Source organism: Zootermopsis nevadensis, unplaced genomic scaffold, assembly GCF_977971745.1.
Source record: "Zootermopsis nevadensis isolate Lab colony 2312 unplaced genomic scaffold, Znev_1.0 Znev_ptg000016l, whole genome shotgun sequence".
Lineage (NCBI taxonomy): Eukaryota > Metazoa > Arthropoda > Insecta > Blattodea > Termopsidae > Zootermopsis > Zootermopsis nevadensis.
Window position 1 is genome coordinate 9,430,941 of NW_028259148.1, and position 25,926 is coordinate 9,456,866.

General features: G+C 37.5%; 2 protein-coding genes across 24 annotated transcripts in view; one reads left to right on the forward strand and one right to left on the reverse strand.

The window, feature by feature from the left end:
• The window catches only part of Atg10 (Autophagy-related 10), a 507,888-nt gene that overhangs the window by 419,392 nt on the left and 62,570 nt on the right, over positions 1–25,926 (reverse strand). The window contains exon 1 of one of the 16 annotated variants that reach the window (XM_022061628.2): positions 1,224–1,306. The exons of 14 other annotated variants lie outside the window; for them this stretch is intronic. The gene's annotated coding sequence lies outside the window, so the exon portion shown is untranslated. Of the gene's footprint in view, positions 1–1,223; positions 1,307–25,926 lie in introns of those variants that run through there. One more of the 16 variants, XM_022061626.2, reaches the window with a different exon arrangement.
• The window catches only part of vn (membrane-bound neuregulin protein vein), a 209,416-nt gene that overhangs the window by 149,867 nt on the left and 33,623 nt on the right, over positions 1–25,926 (forward strand). For all 8 annotated transcript variants that reach the window (XM_022061613.2, XM_022061617.2, XM_022061616.2 and 5 more), the window contains exons 3-4: positions 12,145–12,284; positions 21,574–21,679. In XM_022061613.2, the coding sequence (XP_021917305.1) occupies positions 12,145–12,284; positions 21,574–21,679 (246 nt within the window). The remainder of the gene's footprint in view (positions 1–12,144; positions 12,285–21,573; positions 21,680–25,926) is intronic.

Below are 25,926 nucleotides of genomic sequence, written 5' to 3' on the forward strand. Positions count from 1 at the left end.
AAACTTTAAGACGATTTTGAGGTATGATTCAAGATGCGAAGCGCCTTTTGAAATATATTACTGGCTGGAAACGATGAGTGCGCTGTTGAACAATATAAATAAATGACCGAAAGTGGTGACATTGAGGAGTGCCGACAGTCAGTGACTCAGGAGTGGGCAGATAAACGGATGAGCTAAGCGGCTAGAAGAAGTTACACCGCCATCTGGCTGACTTGCTCATTCAGTTCAAATAGGAGAAGGTCTGAAAATAGAGTATCAGCGTTGCATGTCACCAGGTTTGGGTCGTGCTAACGACTGTACTACCCATTTAGGAAACATCAACTTCATACACCGTGACGTGACGTAACGTATATCAGTTTTATCAAATGAATTATTGTGCCCAAATAAAATTTTAGATGAACATCAAGGATGGATCCCGTTAACATGGCACAATAATAAAATTAAGGTGTCTCTATGAATAGGCCGTGAAACAGCGCAGGAAACATGAATAAATATTTTGTCTATCTACAAATTACATTGGACAAGTGTTTACTTTCTTTCGATAACATGAACGAAATAAGCTCCTTTTTTATGAAATCGAGTATGCTAATTAAGAATATTACAGTAATTCATAACGTGAACAGTTATTTTGTTATGTCCTACTTTTTATTTTATTCAAAACATTTTATGCAGTTTGAATTATGGATCTTATTTAATTGAGATTAAACAGGGAATCACTATTAAAACATCACAGACTCACAATATAGTCACAAATATTACAAAAATACTAAGAAAAATATACTATGAAGAAACATTTACTTGGAATGAACCGGTATAATTCAATTCCATTCAATTCATTTATTAGAAATAATAATAATAAGAAGAACAACAATAACAAATATAACACTATCATAAAATAGATAAGCGAAAAGTATGCTATTCTGACTTTAAATGCTTTACACAGAATAATAAATTTATTTTTCCCTAATTTGAACAATATTATCTACCCTTTGCAATTACTGATTTACATAAACTTTAGCATGTTGCAAAATTTTTAATGCCAGTTTGTTGGCAAAAGCATTATGATTTATAAAAGGCAATAGACCTATTTTCCTTGCTAAAGTTATACCACGCACATAAATACGATGTACAAATAAGAATATTTTTTGGAAAATTTAGCGTCATGTTCTCGGACCCTAAACAAAAGAATTCCTATGAACATGGGGTCGGAAATGCTTTCTTACCTAAATATCACTGCGTTGCTCTTCTGATGCCACTACTCTGTACTGTCAAGTACTCATCGAATAATTCGGGCAACAGATAACCGGTTATGAGTGTTGGCAGTACAACTTCACTATATTCTTCTTCTTTTTCCGGTTTAACAATATTTATACATTTTCCAGTTCCCAACTTTTTTTAGTTGGCTTGATCTATAGACATTCGGTAGGACTCCGTGGACGAGGGATCGGCCCGTCGCAAGGCCTCTACCTATACACAGGACAGCACAACACAGAAAGACGCGGACAAACATCCAAGGCTTGAGTGGGACTCGAACCCACAGTCCCCGCGACCAAGCGGCACAAGGCCCACGCCTCAGACCACGCGGCCACTGCGAACCCCAACTTCACTATATTGTGGTTACAAATCTATCCGTGTTTCAGTAAATAAAAGTGTATGATTTAGTACACAAGCACTGTAGTCTGCTAGAACATATAAGAATTTGTATTAATCGGTATGCAGTCGAATTGAGCGACATCCATCTGACATACGGTGAAATGTTATGCGACGTAAGTACTGCGCGTCGCCGTTATACATAAAAATATCCTAACAGACGCTTGCCATCGGAACCTACATTTATTGCTGAAAATCATAGTGCCCGCGAAACAGTATCACTGTCGCAGATCGACCGCGGTCGATAGTTTTGGAGGAAGATGTGTTAGACACAGTCGAAGTAGGTCCACGTTCCAGTTACTCGCCGGATTGCTGCTGGGATTCACACCTCGGAATCTACCGTGTCACGAATTTTGCGCAAAGAACGGGCTACTTGCTTTCCACTGTCATCCAGTACAATAATTTTCCTGTCTCCTCGCCCTGCTCGTCAACAATTCTGTCAGTGTTTCTTGGGCCAGCACGCGAGGGATCCTATGTTCAACGTTTGCGTGCTATTCACAGACGAAGCAATGTTTACGAGAGACGGTGTATTTAATTATCACAACGAACACGTGTGAGCTACACGAAATCCACATGCGGCCAGGGAATCGCACTTTCAAAGTAAGTTTTCAGAGAAGGAGTGGATGGGAATTGTCCTCATGCTTTCAGCACGCCTTACAGGAGAGTTTTATCTGCGATTCCTGGACAATGATTTGCCGTTTCTTCTCGAAGACGTACCGCTTGATATCGGCGGACTAATGTGCTCCGGTGGCTCACTTCAGCCGTGTAGTCAAAGGTTACATGGATGAATATTACCCACGACGGTGGATTAGACGAGGAGGCCCTGTGGCATGGCGACCGAGCTATCTCCGGGTCTTAACCCCTTGGACCGTTACCTGTGGGGCCAGTTGAAGTCCATGGTGCATACAACGCCGATTAACACGTAACATGAGCTATGGCAACGTGTGTGGGTTGCTTGTAAGAAGGTTAGAACAAGCCCTGGTGTGTTCGAGCATGTTCTTCAGTCCACTGTTCGTCAAACTCGGGCATGTGTGAAGGTCGAGGGGTCGGATTTTGAACACCTCTTGTAAAATCGCGAATTAGATACATCGTAATAAACACTTTGTAACAGGAATGTGTGTTCTGCATTAATTTATAATATCTAGGTAAGAAAGTATTTCCGACACCATGTTCATAAAAACATTTTTATTGGTTTACTTCCCAGAACATGCCCTTAAATTTTCCAAATGTACCTTTTACTCACCCTATATATATATGCATTACTTGTATAATGAATTATAATGATGAACTCTTTTAATGTTCGTAACTTCAAACACGGAAATGAATCCCGCTGTAACGTGTTGTCATATCTGAGAAATCATCTGCATTAATTTCGTTATCTTGCCATCATCCACACATCCATTGCAACAGCAGACAAGAAACAATAGTTACCACATACAAAGACGCTTCCTTATTGAAATAACCTACAGAAAGTGAAGGCGATTAACGTCACAGGTGTTACCTGCCAACTTCTCAGCTTAAAATAACACAAAACCCGATCGTATATCTTAGATGTACTCAGCTATAAGCTCAACACATACTGACCCTCCATATTATGTTACCGGAAATCACTTCCGGTCCAACAATCCGACCTCATACAATCAAGAAACCATCGAAAATGTCTCTGGTTGTGTGCAATTTGTTCAAATAATAGAATGAAGGAAGTTATTTGTCGGAATCACAGCGCAGGGAAATTACAATTTTTATATGGTGTCGAAATAAATTTGGCAGTTTTGAAACGTAGTCTTCTGCGTTGTGAAGTTTAGCGTTAGTAACATCACAGTACATTTAAAGGCTGTGAAACACTCAAATCACGTACATATCTAATTTTAAAATCTGTTCAAAATTTGCTGAGTTTTCTGGACACGCTTTCTACCATTGGATTTGGAATCCTTCGTGCCCCGGTCAGATACGTTGAGACATAAATATTAAAACAAGAACTATAATTATACCTTTTACTGGTATGGGTGTGAAATTTTATCTTGCACAGTGTCTGAGGAAAAATAAGAGGAGACTATAAAAAAACTGCATAATGAGGACCTTCTGTTTGTACTTCAAGAGCTATTGTTACAATGATCAAGTCGACGGTTCTGTCAGCTGATCAACGTCGTATTTTCTGATGAATAAATGTAGGAATTGTAAACGGGAATCAACTTAACTCTGGAATTTGGGATTCTAGACCACGCAACGAAAGAAGTGGAACCAATATCCTTGAGGTGAATAACTTACAAGAACAGATGTGATATGTCTGTTTTACTTCGCAGATAAATCAAAGGAACACTTGTAAATAGAAATTTATGCTTTCTCATAGCCTGATGGACATCCCAGCGTCACTTTCAGCAAGTTGACGAACCCCACATTTCGATATACTTTTGTTGTAAGGCAGTCACAGAATGCTAGTTTACCGAATGCGTCGATGAGAACAGTAAAGTCGACTGAGTGGCCTGCCCGTTCACCCGACCCTAGTATTTCATACTATGTGGAAAGTTACGTTTGTGTGAATTCAAAGCGACGTCGGTACATATTTAAAATAAAACGCATAGGAATATCCAACCACAGTTAAACAGGATACGTCGTAGCGCTCATTGTAACAGGCGAATTACAGTTTGAACGTAAGTCGACCTACAACGGAACTAATATCGACATAAAACAAAAAAAAATTGTGAAATTTATACTTTTACTTGAATGCCAAAATTTATTTCAATGATCAAGTACCTCTAAATAAATATTTAAATTTTCATCAAAACATTCTTTTATGGAAAATCTGTCAGTGACGTCTATTAATCACAGAGGAAGAGAAGTACTAAGGGCCGAAAGTGACTTATTTTAATAAAAGGTACCGTTACACGCTGATAGAGAACAATAATCCTGATTGAGACTTGATCTATACATTTCCAGAACATGAAGGACACGCAGAGTCCTGTACTCCGAAACTGATATGCCAATTCTTTTTCGCACAACGAGATTCACATAATTGTAATATTTACACAAGTTCACAACAGCAGGTGTACGTCAACTGAAAACAGAAACAAGAAAGCTTCTACGAAACATTGAATAACATGATAAATTTAATTTTACATTCGTTTTCATACGCGGATTACACGTTACGAAAATAGATATATCGTTAAAAAAACTTTCATGACTGTAAGTCATTCTACAAACAAGATCAACATCAATAATATATTGCTTCTAACCCAAAATAGAGAAATGGTCCATGTCTCAAATGTAATTTCCGCATCAAATCTATTTTCCAACATTTGTTTAAGTTAAATTCCGTAATATGTGGTCCCATTTGTCAATACACACTTTCTGCACTGAACAAATAAATATTTGAGGCAGTTCTTTGTAGCCATTAATCTCCAGTGCATTTTCACTGCAGAATTCAGTTTCGAGGCAAATAATAAATTCTTTGTTCTATTCTCCCCTCCAATACTTATATTTCTCGTCTCGCCTTCATTTCTATCTTTTCTTTCTCTATCTATGTTCAGACGACAACAGAAAATGAATATAAAATTTAGTTTTAAAGACTCGAGAGAAGACAGTTCTACTAATTAGCGCATTTGATGTAGAGATGAAAATAATATTACAATACATCTTAGATAAACGGGTTATGAATACTGAACCGACGTAGGTTATAGTTCAATAATGAACTTTAAAATTGACTGTAATTAATCTCCGAGATCCATAAAAGTAGGACGAATACTAGTAACCTTTATTATCATGTCGAACGTCGCAGTTCCTAAGTAACAATTGATTATACAGCCATTTTGTGGATTGTAAATACGGATAAGATGTAAACGGTTCTGTTTACTTGTGAAGATTACGGATATAACATGTACTAGATACATCGATCGTTTAAATTTCTTATCATCTAATAGTAACTGAATCCGTAAGCAGATGGCAGTCACCCAGTCAATAAATTACACACCTTTTATAAAACCCGAAACTTCATTTCCGTGTTCAGAAAACAATCGCCTACTACACTCACTCCATACTGAACCAGTTGTAATAAAACCACCACATTTTATAACCCATCATTCTTCCGTCCATGCCTACGTCTCTCAAGTGATCTCCCTTCAAATGACTCGACTACAATTCTAAAATTTTTGTATATTTATCTTTTTCATTGTAAAGAATACAAAATTACGAATCTCCACATTAATTTTCTCCACTCAAATTTTTATTTCCTTTTCGTAGGGACCATATAACAGTCCCTGTATTTAAAAGCTTTGTAAGGGCATCTTCTGCGCGGATTTAATATTTATGTACTTATGGCTGCAAGTCTGAACACAAAACGTTCAAGAAAATATTTCTTACGAACTCTAACTATTAATTTATAGCTGCCTTTATAATCATCGTGTGGAGAAACAGCGAAGATACAGCTTGAACGAAGAGCAATATTGGAATAGTTAGTAATAGAACTTGTTTGGCACATCGCAAGGACAGACCTGACCACTGCCAATCTCTGACTCAATTCTAAGGTTATGTATGACCACTTATCTCATAGCTATTTCATCTTATGCTATCTCCACACTCCCGTTCCGAGGTTAGAGAAAAATGACAGTATTGGTGAGATAATTCACGTTTTACATGTCACACAAAAGTCTTTTTTCTTAAGCAATGATATGAGAAACACAAATTAAACATATTATCACCGCAAAACACTACATCTACGTAACAGGTAAATATTGCTGGGCAACTTAGTTAGTTGGTAAGGGATTTTTGTACCATATGTGACAATATCTATGAATGTTGTACTGTTATAACCGTTGCCATGGGAATTCTGTTGAAGGATTTTGGGTCTCATAGGATATGTGTTTTGTATTTTAGACTTTCCAGTCATTGTTTGTGGTCAATTTACGAATAATACAATGATGGAATAATATGTATGACTGTGTTATATTTTATCAAAGCTGTTGTCATTGTAATGCTGCTAAGTGACTTTCGGTCGTATGGGATAGTATTTATGAACGTGTGTGCTATCCGTAAATTCTTATAAAACTGTCGTCACGTTGTTAAGCTGTTAAGATACTATCTACTTTATGATTATAAATACTGACAGCAAAAACCACTATCTCATATTCTGGCTAACAACTGTCACAACCCACAGATTTTTTATTGTGTTTCTCTTAAAGCTTTTTATGTTACAGGTGAAATTTTTGGGATAAAAATGGAAACCCACAGATGGTCGGCTGGTTATTCGGAAATAAAGAATAGTTGCCGACTGATGCCACTAGTACAGAAATTATAATCGTAATCATAAAGATGAAGTAAAATGACTTCCTTGCCTAAGTAACTAGTCACGTAATCGACGTGAACCAGATAATGTGATCAGTGCAGCTCTCTGGTAGCCATTGCCACCGTGATAAAGGCTGGATGGAAAACAGCGGTTTAGCGAAAATGTTCAATCGGGCCAAAGGCAGATCAATTTAACAACACAAAATCCTGAAGTTTAGTCTGGACATAGACTAATCCCCAGGACTAACTGTACGGCGCGGAGTCCTTGAAAAGCTAATAATCCTTCGGTTGGCCAATAAATTACCTGCCTTTTTCATGGAACTGAAAGGATATTTCTGTTATCAAAAGAACAAGCCACTTCTCCTATTGCGAGTTACAGAAAGCCAGTTTACATCCTCAGAGCCTATTTCTTTAAAATTCATTTAATTATTCCGTCTGACAATTTTTCTATTCTACTGAGATTTTTCGATCAAAAGTGTATGTAGATCTTATCTTTCCCATGCGTGCTACATATCCCGCCCATTTCAATCTCCTTGACTTAATAATCGTAATAATATTTCCTGAAAAATAGGGAAAACAAGATAAGCCTGTCATTGTGCAGTTTTCAACAGCCTCCCTCTTGGAGTCAAATTTTCTCAATACATGTTTTAAAAACCTGGCAATATTTTCTCCATAATATGACAGACCAAGTTTAACACCCATAGAAAAACAAAGTTAGCAAACCAAATCATCTTATTACATTTAACCATTGCCAAGATCACGTTTTTAAATATGCAGGTCCTTATCACTTACAGAAGTAGCAATATTTAACATAATCACATTTATAAGAAAGCATGTTATTAATTCGTACAAGATATTCAAACTACACACGCTATTAGGATATTCTATCATACATTAAACCACCATTACTTGATAGTTTCCACATTTACGTATCCTACGCGTTTCTGTAAATAAGGATCCTGTTTCAAAGACGCCCTCTGCGTGTTTTCATGAACTTCAACAAATATAAACATTTGAAAAACTTCGCATAAAACTTGTTAAACTGACACGGAAGCTGGTATATTTTAACTGCAGGTAGAAATAATTTCTCAGCCGTGTCTCAACAAAGAACCGAACTAAATAAACTCTGAACACGTGAAGAGTACAGATAATAGGCAAAAGAAGTTGGACGACCATTCCAAACAGCAGGAAGGAGATGAAGTTTACAAAATACTGAACAAAGCTTTCAAACTACTTACAGATTAATATACGCATTATGAACAGACTTTCATGTTCCTGGAAGCGTTCTCATACAAATAGGTCCTACACAGCTGACATTACAGTTTATACAGTAAAAGAAGTATGCTCGTTTACTTCAAAAATATAAAATAATTTCGTTTAGTAGTCCCCATTCTTGTATTTCTGTCTAATTGCCAAGCGAACATATGCGATATTTTATAGCGCTGATTGTCATCCGTTTAGTGTATCAATAAGTCGCTACGCGGCGCCACACCAGTAAATAACAACACACTGGTAAACGTGAATATATCTTTCCAGCTCAGTAAGGTATCAAATCAAGTAGAATATGAAGCTCGCTTGTTACCGATTGCGAAAAAACGTTGCAGACTGGGAAGTAAGCTGAGACGCTGACCTTAATAGTGAAAACTAACTTGCTATTTCCGATGGCGTAAGTTGGCCAAGCTAGACAGCGAGTACCGCTATCTGCCAGTGAGCGGAAAAAACACCCAGTCCAAAGTATGAATAGTTCATCTCCCTGACTCAGCAATATTCGTGGGTGGAACCGAAGATGGCGAAATCAGAGTATCGACAATTTACAAAAGTATTAAAACAATAATAAGTTATGCAAAGACAAATTAAGACAAGATTATCAACACACGAAGAATACAAATACTCACAATTCCACACACCAAAATTCGGAGTAAAGAAATTAAATTTGAACAAAGCGTACACAATAAATTGTTGAATGACAAAGATTTTTTTATAAATGAAACACTTTAAAACACGTTAAAGTTGAATATGAAAGCCGGGCTCTGGGATGTGATTTGAACGAGGGCCTTCTCGAACAACAGAACACCCTGGCCGACCTGGTAGAAAACTCGCAGTTTTGGCTGTAGCAAAGTGGTAATTACCCGGTGCACGTGTTGCGACATGTGGATCCTCAACCCTTCGTCCTCTGCGTGTGTGCGTAGAGCGAGGAATAGATCAAGCTAGCAATTTGGGGAAAGAGCGTGCCGTAGAACCTGTCTCATAGAAGTTGTAATTATTTTACCGTCGATATTACAGCTCAACATTTTTACGTTCTCGCAGATCAAGGACCTTAATTCTTGTACAGACCTCAAAACTTGTTTTAAGTGTCCTGTTTCTCTTAATCAAAATAAACTGCAAATTTGATTACCAGAAAGCGAAATATTAAGTGTTGCAAATCGTCCCAATATCGATGCGGTTAGCAACGGTTATATGCTCTTTGTAATGTTACTAACTGGAACCTATTATAATATAACAGTCCCTATTTTTCGTATATGTCTGCAACGGTATAATGAGTTTTACGTAGTTTTATCACTAAAACCTGCTGACACAAAATCGAATCAAACATTTGTTGCAACATGCTCCGGCTTCCCCTTTATAATGTCTTTGAAAAAACTGACAACCTTTAGAATAAATTTTAACGGCACTGAAAACTCGGATTGTGATCACCTGGTTTGTGACACCGTCTAATCTTATAAGTAGTGCTGTAGACCGGATTAATCTGGCTCAGGGCAGAATCTATCGGAGGGTTTCCGTAAACATTAAAGAATGAGGTTTCTGGATTACAAGGCGATAAGTACGAACACGTCTTCCATCTAAGATTTTGGTCTCATACATATTATCCGACGTTTCGGAGATGCTTACAGCCTCCATCAGTAAGGCGGTAGTCCTCATCGTAATAAATCTTTGGATTCTATAAAAGACGGAATTTCTTGACTGAGTGGCTATTAGCTTCTCAAGATGCACTGTGTTCTGGAGTGAACTGTCATCCGAGCTCTCATCCTTCGCAATGAATTTATGAATTTATTGTTCCTTGTCCCTCGGCAACCAAATTGGATTTGTTAGTAATATATTTTGAAATAACTGATACAAGCTGCAGAACATTTGACACTGTGAATATGCGTTGCAGGAAATTTAAATCACAGATCTTGATTTTAATATTTTCTCAGACAGGGAACTCACCATACAGAGTTCAAAATTCACGCCAGACCCTTGGGATATCCTAGGAGAATCGCCTTCAAATAAGGAAACCTCACCAGGTTACAGAGTTCATCCACAGGAAATCTTCGGGTACAGGTGTCACTAAAACATGGAATTCACCAAGACAAACTATTCAGAATCTGACAAGGAACTTCGAAATTCCGGTCACAGGATACGGACAAGGAAGTAACATATCTTCACTTATTAATGCTAAAACTGTATGTCATTAAATTTGACTAGTTCCTTGTCCGTTAGTGGGGGTGAGTTTCGTATACTTTATTCTCTTGGTGAGTTCCTTGTCTGTAAGAAAACAGATCTCCTGCTCTGATGAGTGAATTCCATATCCTGGTGAGTGTTCTCTCTTCATTTGTAGGTTGAGTTCCTGGTGAGTTCCATGTGACACTTGCCTTAGTGAGTTCCCTGGCTGGACGAATCCAGATTGAAATTCTTCTATCGGTAAGTTATTGTACCAGTGAGCTCGATATAATGATGCATATTTTTTTGGAACGTATCGATATGTACATCGCCAAATCATCTTCTTATACCACAAGGTGTTAAAGACGAAGATCTTTTACGGTTTCTGGGTTATACTCATTTTAAATATTGCGATTATGAGTTTACACGAACATAAAATGCTAGAAAGTTAATACGTAACGCTTGAAGAACTAACATTGTTTTTAACCTCCTGTAGCCAAAGTTCTTTAAAACAACATTTAAAGATTGAGCCCATATCTGAAAGAAAACACGTCTCCATTAAAAGATCAATTGCTTAGCGCTGTTCAGGGAAATACGTTTTCTCTGAAAATATGACTTAACCCATGCAAAAACCTAACTCCGTGGACAAAATGCAGACTTATGGATTGTTAAAGCGGATGGTACGCAGGTCTGGAGAGCCACTAGTCTCGACCGTGCCATGATTGGGGCGAATAGTTGCAACTTTCTTGCCATGGGGACGCAAGTTACGCCCAGGTTAGTCCACGTGGAAATGGCGCTGGGACAGATTTCTCTCAGAGTCCTTCGGTCTTACCCTGTCAGTATCATTCCACCATATACACCTATCTATCATCCGGTGGATGGGCAAAGGTCCCGTAAGAGACCTCACTTCCAAAGGGACAAAGTCTCATCCCCATTGCAACGTTAATAATGCCACTGGGATACAAAGGGTTAAAACGGGTAAAATTCGCATCGAAATTATGCACACAGCAAGATAGCGAAATGTTCGCTTCTAAGTCGCAGGGTTTTTGTCATAACGTGCCCTGTAGGAAAGAACATTCAACTACAAAATTCAGAAAAAATTAAAGCTTTATATGGTTATATCCCCATTCGTTATAAAATTACTCCTTACACGTAATCACAACGAGAATTCCTTTCAGGAAATCAGAATACTCGTCCATCTGACATATCTTTCAGCGTCTGAAATGTTGGCCGGTTTGGTAATTATCGAAATATTCTCCTGTTCTACAATTCTTGTCCGAAACATTTTTCTCTCCGATAAATATTTAGCGAGTTACTGTCGATATACGTACAGAAACATGTTAATTCTGAAGTAAAGTGTTCATTTTAGACCAATTTATAGATTTTAATTAAAACTGGAATGTGTAAACAAATTTTGGTAAAATTTCAATAAAATCCGTTGAGCGTCACTGTCACATGGGATAGGTACATACGGCGAACTATTAATCGAATTTCTGCTAAGTTTGTTGCGAACGCAACAAAATCCACATTGAAACTTATTTTGTACTATGACATAAATTTCATTAATTAACAAGAGTCAAATCATTGAAACTTGCCGACTCGTTTGTACCAAAACTTTTTTCATAGTTCATTTCCTCCTGTGTTTGCTCTGTTTCGTAGTTCGGGCTGCCTCGCTGTAACTTGTCAACGGAATCAACCAAATGTTAATCGATATTAATAACGTGGTGTTCGATTTGTACGATAGGAGGGCATGTGCATGAATTAAATTAATAATGACCGCTAATATTTTTTTTCCAGGAGGCGGTCCACACTTCTGATTCCAAAGGTGAGACCTGAGGACGCAGGTCTGTATAGATGCGAAGCAAAGAGTGTCATTGGAGTCATCGCTAACATGACAGCGAGAGTCACAGTCATTTCAGACACAAGGCCAGAAAACAGTAAGTCCATTCAAAGTACTTATTACTAAATATACCCAGCCATATTGACCAGTGCCAGACGTTACATTATTTTGGGCACTATTCAGCGTGTGCCAAAATTACGTTAAACATTTTAACACTTTATGGGAGAACACATTTATTATCAACAGTTATAAATTCACAATTCATCAAAAACAAGTCTCATAATTCCCCTACTATTCTCTATATGCACTAAAACGTTTGTCCTAACAAGATGCAAAATTCTGAAGGTACAGGTCACGACATTAAAAATTCTTTCTTCTAGCGTTTATCTATCAGACATTACTGTAACGAGAAATACTAATCTGAAAAAATTACAATAGTACATAAACTACCCTATCAATGTTAACATAATTTTTGCACACTACTGTATATTGACGGATATGTTTCAATGAACCGAGTACCAATGATCTATCAAAGTAAGACAACAACTTTTATTTGCGTTTTTATAAATGTTAGCTGGGTTAACACTCTCTCTCCGGCCCTGCTTATTATGTGTCATGACGTCAGACAATGTCGTCAACTTCTAGAAATACGAGTAATACGTACAGCGTAATGTCTACTGGCGACTAAACTGGTGGCCTGCGGTTTTTAAAAAATCCTTCAAAACACGTTGCGATGTAATAGATTTTTCTATTGTCTCATGGGCGAACAACCAAAAACTAAGAACACCATATATCATATAAGTATCTATTTTTGTTTCTTTAGTTGAAAGTCGCAAACATTCGAATCTATAATCGAAAATCGAATTCGGTAATGCGATGCTTTCTACGTGCCTGCATAAATCTTGAAGGAACTAGCATATTTTCATAACAACTCCGTAAAACAGAATCCTCCTTTAGAAACAAATGGTACAGCAAATCATTCACCGCCTTTTTATAACCTTAAGGTTCCGAAAAAAAAAGCCACTGAACCTTTTCATAAGCCAGACAAATTAACCCTATTTCATTAATATATAGCCTAATATTATGCTACCACACACGTATAGATCTAATATTATATACACCAGCCCATCACTAACTACATCCTTGTAGCTACTGACCTCATCCCATTTTATACGAACGGATTAGACAGAGTGTAAATTTAAATCTACAGGTCTGAATACAGATTAGACCTATACATTACTGTTCTGCTAATTCCATTAACATATGACTGAAAATGGCTGTCTTCTGTGTAGTATGGTAGAAATTTACCGACATTTCAGAGGTCCATGCTGTATCCATCATCAGAGCAATGAGTAAGCCGTGAGAGTAGAAACCACTGGATTTATAGAAAATGACCGCTAAGGAAGAGCCTAACAGTAACCAGTCAGCTGATGTCAAAGAGTCAGGCGGGTCGGGTTCCTTAAGCCATCTAGTTAGTTAGACTTCTGTTCATGCTTTTGTGTCCCGTCTTAATATAATATGTATCCATCCGCGTGAGTTCGTGAGGTACCGGCCCAAAAATTGGGTCACTTAAGAATTTGGCTTTTATTAAATTTTGTGCGCTGCAGCTATAATTCTTATATTTGCACACAACTGCCTTAGACGGGTGATAGTAGAGGAACATATAGAACTGTGAAAATATTATAGAACCAAAACTGAAAATATTACACCACCTTTGAGGCCCAAGTGCCCAAAGGTGGCCCACCCATACAACTAATAAATAATTTCAAAATAGCTTATAAAACGTGAATAACATTTATTTGTAGGTACAAGATTAAAATGTGTGGCGCCCTAAAATAATGACACTGCACAGCTATTTACTAAATTTATTTAAATAGCTGCTTTTAATTAGATCCCAACAGTTCATAAAAGAAAAGACGACCACAAACGGAAAAACACTTCTAAAATGCCAGTGGTTCCCAAACAGGCGACGTTTTTTTAATGTCGCTGTGACAGGGGTTTCTTTACCATTTAAAGACCAATGGTAACTATACGTAATGTTATAGTTTTCTTTCCTATGATTCACAGAATAAACAATGCTTATTTGAATAAGCAGTATTACCAATCAAATCGGTGTAATGGGGAGATGTGGTTTCTTTGTTGTACGAACTGGATTTTTAAACAATATTTAGGTTTATTCGTCATATTAATAACGATGTAAGTTCTCCTACATAGTGCAACTTAAATCTAAACGTTCCATGTTTTAAGATTACTAAGAAACAAATACATTAACCAACATCTTGAAAAATTGACAATCGCTGAGTCAGTCGAGAAACTTCCCTCCTTTATTGATCCCCAATATTTATCATCGTGTTCAAAAGAGCTCGCCACCAGTTCACAAAGCCACTTGAGTTCCCTTAAAGTCTCTTCTATCCTTTTCAAATTTCCCGACAAACATTTTGAATGCATTTATATCTTCCATGTGTGCTACATACCCCGTAAATCTCATTCCTTCTTGTTTTGCCATCCTACATGCATCTGATGAAGACGAATTATAAATGTCGTTATGGAATTTTATTCAACTTCCTGTTTCGTAGGCCCAAATACACTTGATATCAAACATCCATAGTTTATTTCTTCCCTTAAGATGGCAATCCAATTTCCACGAACATTAAAACAAAGAAAATTATAGTTCAAAACATTTAACTCATTAGGGTTTACGTAAGAAGATACGTGGGTAATTTCTTGCCCAGCTAAGCCACTGTTAGTTCCTCAAGTTTGGCTGCTACATGGAGATGGTTAGGGTTTTATATAAGATGCATTACGATAAAATATTCTTAACCTAATGAGAGCAAATATTCCTTCCTTTCTCATAATTCCTTCAGCAATCCAGACAAAAACACATCGGACTATGAGATGCCTAATAACCACCTATCGACAAATTCTCGAAACAGAATATCGATGATCACAGTATTTTCTGTTCTACTTTGCAATGGAAACACAGACGGTGTTATTGTGAGCTAGTGAACAGAGACATCGCAGGGCCGAAGCGTGCGTGCATCTGATGTAGAAGCTTAACTAAACATTATCATGGCAACCAAGGGGCTAGCAAAATAAACCAGATTCTCTGTCCGTTCCGACTTGCCTGCGCTCTAGCGTTCAACACTAGTAATCTCCATCACAGGGCGGTCGAAAAGTAGGTTACTGCTGATGTGCTCTGAGTTTTCCGAATTCACTTCACGGCTAGTACACTTGATTCAAAATGAATAAACTTCGTGAAATAGTTGTATATATAAGACAGACGCGAGAATAATATTTAAGGAAGAGTTTCTGTTAAAAACTTTCGTGTAGTAGTTACAAAAGTTTCATTAACCAATTACATTTACAACTATTATAGACTATTTATTTGCTCTGCCATGCCAAATGCATTTCAACTCAGTGGCTATTATATACATTACTTATTTAGTTTGATTTCTGTTGTGATAGTTACTAAAAATCGTACAAATCCATTCGTTTCTGTATGCTTTTAACGGTTACAAATATGTTACTGTAAACCGATAATTCCGTTTCATTTTATTCTTGCATACAAAGTCGAACAAGGAAAGAATGTTTTTGCAAACTTTAATCTGGCCACGTGTTTTACAAACATAACTACAGCCATCTGGGTAATAATTCCGTCCAATCTTATGGGTACTTAACAACATAAACGGCATCTTCAGGGTAGAATATCAAGGCAATATTTTACTCCGATACCCTTGTAACCACCTGGCATCACAACCTAGAAGGCAACCGCCATGAGAACGTAAAATTTCATTAATTCTTCGGTTGTCAGTGACGTAAATATTAATGTCACCACGAACATGTCACGAAACTATAAACAATCTAAACAGGGAATATTTAACGCAACTCCGTGGTAGCAGAACCCGCAGGTCCAAAACCGACAAAGCCAAAGCCCGCCACGGGACACGATCCTGAGCCAACTCCATCCATTTACCATCCTCACAGTCCCCTCCCTAAGATCCATCTTCACATTATCCTCCCATCTCCTTCTTGGTCTGACCACTGTTCGTTTTCCAGAAGGAGTCCCCATCAGAATTCTGTATGCACCCCTTACCTGCCCCATGCGTGTTATATGTCCAGCCCATCGCAGCCTCCTACATTTCGCTATCCTCACTGTGCTAGTTGACCCGTACAATTCAAACAGCTCCTCGTTATGTAATATTCTAAATTCCCCACTAATTTCATCCTTCATAAATCCAAATATCTTCCTAAGCACCATGTTTTCAAACACTCGTTATCTACGTTCTTCGTTCAAGGTAAGAGACCATGTTTCACAACCATACAAGACAACAGGGGGCCCGCCCGCAGTGGCCGCGCGGTCTGAGGCGCGGGCCTTCTGCCGCGTGGTCGCTGGGACCGTGGGTTCGAATCCCACTCAAGCCATGGATGTTTGTCCGCGTTTTTCTGTGTTGTGCTGTCCTGTGTACAGGTAGAGGCCTTGCGAAGGGCCGATCCCTCGTCCAAGGAGTCCTACCGAATGTCTATAGATCAGAGACAACGAAACGTTGGGACCCTCAGTGCTGAGGCACTTGAAGAACGGGTCGTTCCCAGTATCCCAGTACAAGACAACAGGCAAAATTAATTTTATATATCCCGATCTTTGGTATTCCAAACTCAATCAAAATGTCATACAGTACCTCTCTTCTAACTGAGCCACATGCCTTCCCAAAGTCCACAAATAGTTAGTGCATTGATCCATTATACTCCCACTTTTTCTCTAATATTTGTCGAAAGGAAGGGATATCATTTTATAAAAACCAACCATTTTCTGAAACTAGACTATTTATTCTACATATGGGGTATACATGAGCCCAATCACGGTTGGGACAACAAAAGAAGGCTGTGACGTAATACGTGACTTTACTTTTATGTATATTCTGTGGCTACGTTTGTAAAGGTCGACCGGAAACGTTCTGTCCTTCACACTTCCTGCGTCAGGGAAACGGTTCACCAAACGAGATATATCGATTTATTTGGCCCACGATAATCGGCAAACGTATCCCTCAACTTATTCTGACAAGAACAAAACAGCGTTCTACAATGAATATTCGTTAAACATGTGATAAAGAAATCCTTGCACTTCGATTGTGTAAAGACAACTGAATGACTGGCGCGCGCAGATTACAACATGGCGTTGACCCGTGTGGGCCCTAGTATAACCACAGCGATATTGCGTTCTCATTATTAATCCATTAAAACTGTGTTAAATTACAACTATTAATAAATACTTTGATATGGGTTGCGTGATTTTTCTATTACCCTATAACTGGTAAATTTCCCGTCAAAAATGACGGTAAAATCTAAATTAATACGTAAAACTCATTTTTATTGAAAAAGCTAACAATGCAGCACACACAAATTCGAACCATTACTTTTATACATTTAATGAAAGATTATAACACGATATAATGCACCAAAATATTGGCTTTGCTGCTTTATATAGAAGTACAGAACACGTTAGGCCACTGCTTCCCAAACTTTTCCCTTCATTACCCAAAACCGCTTATCAGAAAGTCCTTTTTACCCAATGTCGGTAAAACACAAACTGCACAGAAAACATATTTTAAACATCTCTAAACATTTTAGCAGCCACAAAAAATTTGGTAATTATTCACCATGAATATTTCATCACGCAGGTCCCAGCTAATGAGTACAAAGCCACTGCTCCATCTTATTTACTAGTTCCGCAAAATTGGCAGCAATTGGAGACAGAGTACACCTCACATCGTATTCGGGGTTCAGCAAACAATTTCGTTTTGCGGTCTTTATGAAGGCAAGAGTGGAAAATCCTACTTCGCACATGCAGGTGCTCGGAAACTGCAATAATTGCATCACGGCCTCCCCAGCTACCACAGGACATTCATCGTGAATTGTTAACCAGAAAGACTCCAAATGGCCCTTTTTTCCCTTCAAATAACATTTTGCAATGACTGCTAAGCTCCATCATTTATTCTGCAAAACCATTAACACCATCGGGGATTTCAGTCAAGTCACACAGAAACGGGTGTGTCGTTATTATTATTCAGTGTTCTGTCTGACGACAGGTCCATTGCTCTGCCCAAAAAGAGCTCTCCAGTTTTCCCTATTCTCAGCTTCTCGTTTTAACTCCTGAAACTTCATCTTCTTTCCTCCCAAAGAAAAACCACTTTTACCCATTTTTGGGTAATTTACCCAGGTTTGGGAAGCACTGCGTTAGGCCATGGATGGGTGAACAATTTTTTGTTTCGGCCGATTGTCTCGAAAAACCATAACAAATATTAATACCATTAAAGTAAAGTTTGTCCCGCTACGTGCCATCACGCCCCGGCCGGCTCTACCCCCGGGAAAGGACCCCGGTACCCATTGTAGAGGAGGCTGGGTGGGCCCCAGAGCCGGTCTGGACGCAGAGGCTGGAGGAAAAATCCTCTGCCCCCGTCGGGGATCGAACCCCGGCCGTCCAGCCCGTAGCTAGTCACTATATGACTGAGCTATCCCGGTCCATATTAATACCATTACTTATCTTTAATATTAAATATAGTGCAAATAATGATGTCGGCATGGTAACGTCATAAGGGACAAATAGTAATTAATTACTGCATTTATATGGGTACGTGTGCATTAGGACTACAAAATAATAAAAAAACAGTTACTTATTATATAATATTTTATATTATCTAATGGTAATTCTCTTAAGGAACTTTCGGCCTTAGGCTACTATTTCTGAATACAAATAATTTGCAAAATTGCCTCCTTCTTCCGACTAACAATAACCACGATCTATAGTTCCTTTTAGTGTGTGTACGCGACATTTTTTATTGTCACAAGTTTCTTTCGATGTAAAGAGAGTCAAGCGGTTCCCAGTTTAATACTTTTTAAAATATAAAATGAGTTTTCCGTGCGTCCACTGCCTTGAGTTTTCATGACATAGAGTGCCAGGACTCCTACAAACCATAAAAGCCAAAATATTAATCCTTAGTCAGGGTAGAATTCCTTGAACGAGGAATGACGTTAATTTGTACTACGTATTAAAATATAATTAAAGTGATCAAATCAAGGAAACCGGGATGGGAAAGACATGTAGATTACAAGATGATATGTCAAATTCATACCAAATTTTAGTCGGAAAACGTGAAGAGAAGAAAAACATCACCAACGAAGGTATAGATAAAAGGATAATATTAAAATTAATCTAAAAGAAACAGTATGATATTGTGGACTGCCGCCAACTGGCTCCTGAAAGACCAGTGGTTGACTATTGTGATCACGGTAAAGAAATCTTCGTGTTCCATAAAATGCGAGGAAATTATTGCCGGAAATAATTTCCTCAAGAACTGTGTTCAGTGGAGTTACTTATGGACATTGAATGTTGATTAGATTCTGATTATTGTGGATAAAACATCGTATGGTTGTGTTTGTCGTATTATTGTCTTATTATATTAGAAAGCCAGGTTTTAAAAATTATTACTACTCCCAAACCTGTTTCAAATGGAATATGCATTAAAAATAAAACTCTCTTTGCCAAAAAAAAAAATCCTTCTGGTCTCTGTAATGAAAGATGGACGTTCGTGTGAAGACCCCTCTAATAAAATGATACGGTTTAACGCATGAATGGAACGGAAAAAGACAAACATTTAACGTAAAATCGTCATATGGGATAACAATGTTTTACGTTCATATAAATTTGATCCTTAGACGATTCCTGAAAACCTGTTACAGAAAAAATATTCTTGAACAACTCTGAAAGAATTGAGTCCGGCAGTCGACAAAAATATACGAATGCTTTAATAACGCGCTATTTACTGATCTGCAACAAAATAGGCAATAATATATTTGTGACTTGTCATTTTAATCTTAAATACCTACTTAAACAAATGTCATTTGTAGTATGAAATACTCATTATGCATAAACATAAATCAGTCATAAATTTAAAATTTATCAGGTTATTCCGTTATAAGTTGGTTATAATAAAGAATTGAATTGAAAGAATTGAATAATGCACAAGTTAATTTACATAAAAATTAATGGTCTTTGCTCCAAAATCGAAGCGCTTACGGTATTATTCATTACAACAGTGGCAACTTCGAGAGTATCGATACCGTAAGTGTTCAGCAAGAAAGCACGCGTCACCCTGAGGTATCCGGACATGTGTGTGGCGTACAGACGAACGAATGAGACTGTGCGGTGTCCAAAATAAACCAAGCAAGAAAACAGGCAGGCAGTCTGACATCGGTGCCAACTTAGTTAGGCCAGTTTTTATATTCGATATAGACAGACAGACAGTCAACGCAGAAAGTTAATGAACACGTACAGGAGCCTATGTTAATACAAGAAAATGGGATAAGAGTATGCCATCCCCCACCAGTTACACGTCACTGATGTAGAAACCTGTAATACGGCCATTTTTGTTCATATACTTATTTTACGATGCTGTATCCAACTGATGATATCAAGTAAAGTCGAATGAGATGTAGTAGGATGGAAAGAAATGGTGAATTTCGATTATAAAAAGGCTGTTTTAATGTATTTTAAATCAAATCACTATCTAGATGTTTTCCTAGTTGGACTGAGGAAAATCACGAAAATCTCAATCAGAGTATCCGGTTTCTGGTTGGTATTCAAACCCGGTACATCTACTATATAATTAAATTTCTTAGTTCTGAGATTTATGGGGAGATGAAAATATGAGAGGATGATTTATGGAACAATTCCTTGGTTATTTAAACACGCTATCTCAATGTTATACGTTATGTAACTTCGAGTAGTGGCCTGCAGTACGCTACTGCACCACAATGTCTGGAGGGACTGAGAAAAACTACGATAGATACAATACGTATGCATACCAGTGACAAGGCTCTCCACGGACCTTTGAATGTAATTAAAAGTTAGTTCGCTGGCCATCCAGTAAAGTATGATATAAGCAGTTTCTGCAGAGAAGCCCAATGTTTGCAAGTCGCAGAGCGTAGCTTAATCGACGAACATCATCATCACAATCCTTCCATTCTTCAATAGAAGAAAGCGTAGGTATTAGGATAATATTAAAATGTATCTTTGGGATAAATGTTGAGAACACGTTGACTGAATTTATCTAGCTTAGAGAAGAGACCAGTGGAGGGCTGTTGTGAAGACGGCAATAAATCTTCTGGTTTCATTAAAACGCAGTAAAATTTACTAAAAGATAGTAATCTGTCATGAACAACAACACGTGAAGTTCCTGGTATGTGTGTCTTAATATCTGGTGTTATCGACAGTCCCCACACTCTCATTTGTTGTTTAGATATTAAGAATTTTCTTTCACTCGCCCACTGTAGTCAGACGGGCGAGAGGAAGTTCCAGAAACACTGATATAATAAATCGTTTGTCTTTGCAGCGACAACGTTATGGCCACTGTACGGAATGCCGTGTCCAGTAGAGACATTTTGCCTGAACGGGGGCACGTGCTTCTATTACGAGACCGTGGGAGAGCTAGTCTGTCAGTAAGTATCCAAACCGAGGTTCAAACAGGGACCTCATACCTAATATAGCAGACAGCAAGTTGATACAGAGCAGATCTGAGCATCCTACATCATGTAGGATTTGAGGTTTTCACGACGGTAAATCTGAAGATTATTGTCTTCTGGGTTGTTGAGCTCTGATGATGAAGGCAGCAAGGACCTCTGAAACGTCGGTAAACATCTACCAGACTACACGGCGCAACAACCCAGAAGACAGCAAACTTCATCTTACATAAAACTGGGGATGGCAATATAAGTAATGAGAATAGGTACATCCGGAACTAATTCTAAAACTGTCCTGAGGGCGGTTCTTATATTCGGAAGTTTCTGGAGGTGAGTGGTCAGCATCACGCTTCAGTGAAAAACACACGGCGGAAATTTCCAGAGTTCTGAACGCAGATCTAAAAAGGAAGTCCCTGCAGCCCAGTTGGGAACCAAACACTACCAGTCCAGACCATATATCTGACGCTTATGAGACGTCATCATGTATAATACATATAAACTCAATGGATGTACTTCAGTACATAGTTTTTACAAGCTTATACGAAGTTTAACACTATTTCAGAGCAGTTAAGTTTAATAAATTCCAGTAAAACAATCCTTTACCGATAACAACCTGCTATATATCGATATGTAAAAATCAAATTGCATCCGTATGGAATATAGAAGTAAATGTGATGTCCACTTCAACCGGATGTTATAGCATGTTTAGAGAGAGAATGTTTTTGAACTGAATTGTAGATCTGGTTATTAAGATTTTTGGGTCTGGTATAAAGGCATGGTTATGACGCCAAACATAGTCTGCTACACCCATACCGCAAATATATTACAGTTTCTCCATACATTTGTTTACAATTCATACAGATTTGTCAGAATTCGTTTGAATAAACTTCAGAAAACCTTCAGTTCTAAATATGTCCTGACCCACAGCAACTAGACGTAATGTCTGACTTCGTAAGCGATTTTCAACCTCTGCGAAAGAGTTAGCAGCATATGCCATGCTGTAAATATGAAGTTAAAATAGCAGTGTAAGTTTATTAAAGAAAGTCAAGCAAATTATATTCACAATTCATTATGATGTTCATAGCAACGTTTATTTTCAATCTTAGATTATAAAAACAAAGACGTTCATTTGAATAAATTCGTGCTGCTTTTGAACCGGGAAACCTACACGATTCGCATTTACATACTCATGTCTTCGTCAGTGTGGAATATCCGTTGTGGACAAAAGGATTTCGATACAATACAATATTGACAGATATTATTACAAATTTAATTTCTAATGAACAGAGATAAGTTATTCTATGGCATATGTTACTTATATATCATTTGAGACACATCTTTCTGGGTTGTGTAATTAACAAAGCTTGAGTAGGGCTTAAATAATCATGTAAAATTAAATGCCAATTAGCTAATAACTTCTAATTTATAAATTGTTTGAAATTAAACCCTGCTTAAATTTTCCTTATTTATGTAAATACCTCCGAAAGGCGTCTGAAATTTCAGCCCACATTTATTATGCCATAAAAATGATTTTCCACAAGTACAAACTGAAAAATTTCTTGGCATAACAGTCGCAATATGAACTGCATTAACTCAGGACAGAAACAGATGTGAGCTATTGTTTCAATGATGTTGACTCTTTCTAGCGTCCAGATCATACAAGGCCTTAATTAGCATCCCATATCTTATGTGATGTTTAATGTTCATCTGGACGAGAGCTGTCCAAAATGATGGTGTCAATCGATAGAATATTTTCAGTTTATTCGGTGATTTTACCCTCTTGTATCAACACCTGAATTTATTTAGAATCGAATTCAAAGAGACAAGATTAAAACGAATGGGTAATGATAAATCTCAGAGAATACGTAAGGTATATTTAAGCGTCCGATACTCGCCAGCCAGTAATTAAGAACGCAAAGAAGCTTACGGGTAACTCTTGTTATACGCGGTTTCGTTGTACGTTGTCGTTTCGCGTAGCACGCAAGAAAGTTCATTCAGAAAAAACTGAATAGAATATATAATTTTACATTCTGCAAACAACCAAGTTTCAAGAAGACAGGCATCTTCATACCGCCGTGAGAACCCTAAAATCTCAACAAAACTTTCAAACGTGACTACATAAAAACTACGGTATAGTCTGCCTAAGGCTTTGGAAACACATAACTTGATACTGCGCAAATAAAGCGAGCTGTCACTGATACTGCAAAGGAAAAATACGTTCGAAACACGTGTCTGAATCACTGCAATGAACTATGGGAAATTCAACAGATTCGAAAATCCGGTCACTGGACGACATTGATTTCAATTCCAAGAATAAAAACAGAACCACACACGTCGTGACGCGTTGTCAGAAAAGCTAAACAAACTTCGTTTCAAATCTTAAACAAATTCAACTCCTTGAGCAAAATATAGCCTCCAATCCCAACAGGATCTCCGATTCTTGCTTTTTTCCCCCCACAAAATCGATAGGGAATCTGCTTTAAATTTCATTTGTGGATACAGAAAAGTCGTCAAATATTCAAAACTTTTAACAACAAATTATAAAATATATTTGCTTACTTAGAAATTAAAAAATATTTCCTTATTCAATTTTACGTTGAAGCAAACCGTTTTCTGGACATTATCCATCGTCCAAGATTAAATAAAATCAATATAACCACGACGTTTCGGAGATGATATTCCGGATATAGGTATTCGCTCAATCGATTGTGCCCAACAGAGTAGGTTTTACCGAAACGTCGTGTTTTTATTGATTTCATTTAATCTTGGATGATGTAATGTCCAGAAAACAGTTTGCTTCACAAACTTTCACAACTAAGCTCAATTTTACGTGTTTTATACTCAGAATGTCTCAAAGTACATGAAAAATTTTAATCCATAACGTAGAGAAAATATCACTTTGGACTATTGATGAGCTCCTGTGAACACGTTAATAAACCTTTAGGTTCAAACAAGGGGCGGTAATTTTTTGACAAGTTGATAGACTGTTACCTTGTCAAAAAAATACTCTGACCAAATATCATGATCTAAGTACAAGGATTATGTATTTTACATTATGACAAGTGCAGTTTATTTTATGTATCAACATGCTTCTGTATTTGTGTTCACGTTTTATCGAATGGTAGGATGACTAATGAAAGAAAAGGATCGTTGCCTAACATTCTCCTGGAAGGACTGAGAACAACCATGACACCAGTCAGAAAAGTGAGGTTTCGAACAGAGATTTGAACCCGGCTCCTGCAGATTAAGAAACAGGAGAGCTAAGTTTTAGGTAGCCTTCGGGTCAAATTTCAGGGTAATTAATGTGGGATTCGTAGTTAATAAACTGATACTGTGTCATAAATCCACGCAACATATACGTCCATAATCGTTGATAACTAATCATGACCAGAAAGAACGTCTACACCACGTGGCACAATACTATAACCATTAGCCCATAGTCTGAACTTTAAATCCTACCCGGCCAGAACAAGGAAGTTATTACCTTTTTGTATATATACAGGTCTGTTGCAACCTGTACTATAATTAGGGTACTGGAACACCCATGCTTATGACCGTGCACACAGAGCAATGCGCATGCGCAAATGTTTGGATTCAGACGCCGGTGTCCATGAGAGAGAAATTCTCTCCAATTATCTTCGGATTTAATTTAATCACAGGAATGTGGTAAACTCTGTGTGGTCGTACGATTTACTAGATATTGATGGATTGATGCATAAATCTTTCAACACAAATAATATGTTAAATACAGCTATCCCAAACAAGTTCCGTTTTATTAAAATATATTTCTGTTTATGTCTATGTGTCATGGTTGTAATTCTGTTATTTAACAGATGTACTTCTCGGAACAGTTTTGGTTTTCATAAAAAAATATTTAAAATCAAATAAAAAGAAATGAATATATGACATGAAATCGCACATAGAACCTGACGCTTTGTCTAAAAGCGACATAAGGGTCAATATATCACCCTTGGAGTCAAACGTACATAGTCAGTTATCACAGTTTTTCTATCAGAATAAAGTGAATTGACGATTATCGGTCGTGAAAGGGACCATGTGTGCTGGCGATCAATCGAAACGTCGAACGCACAAAAGGAACATTTCACCACATGAAGGAACAGAACAAAATATTTAAATAATATTCAGAACGAAAAATCATACTATGATATTTAAACACAACCGTAACAATTAAAAGTAACGTTAAACTAAAATAAAATTGTTAAAGC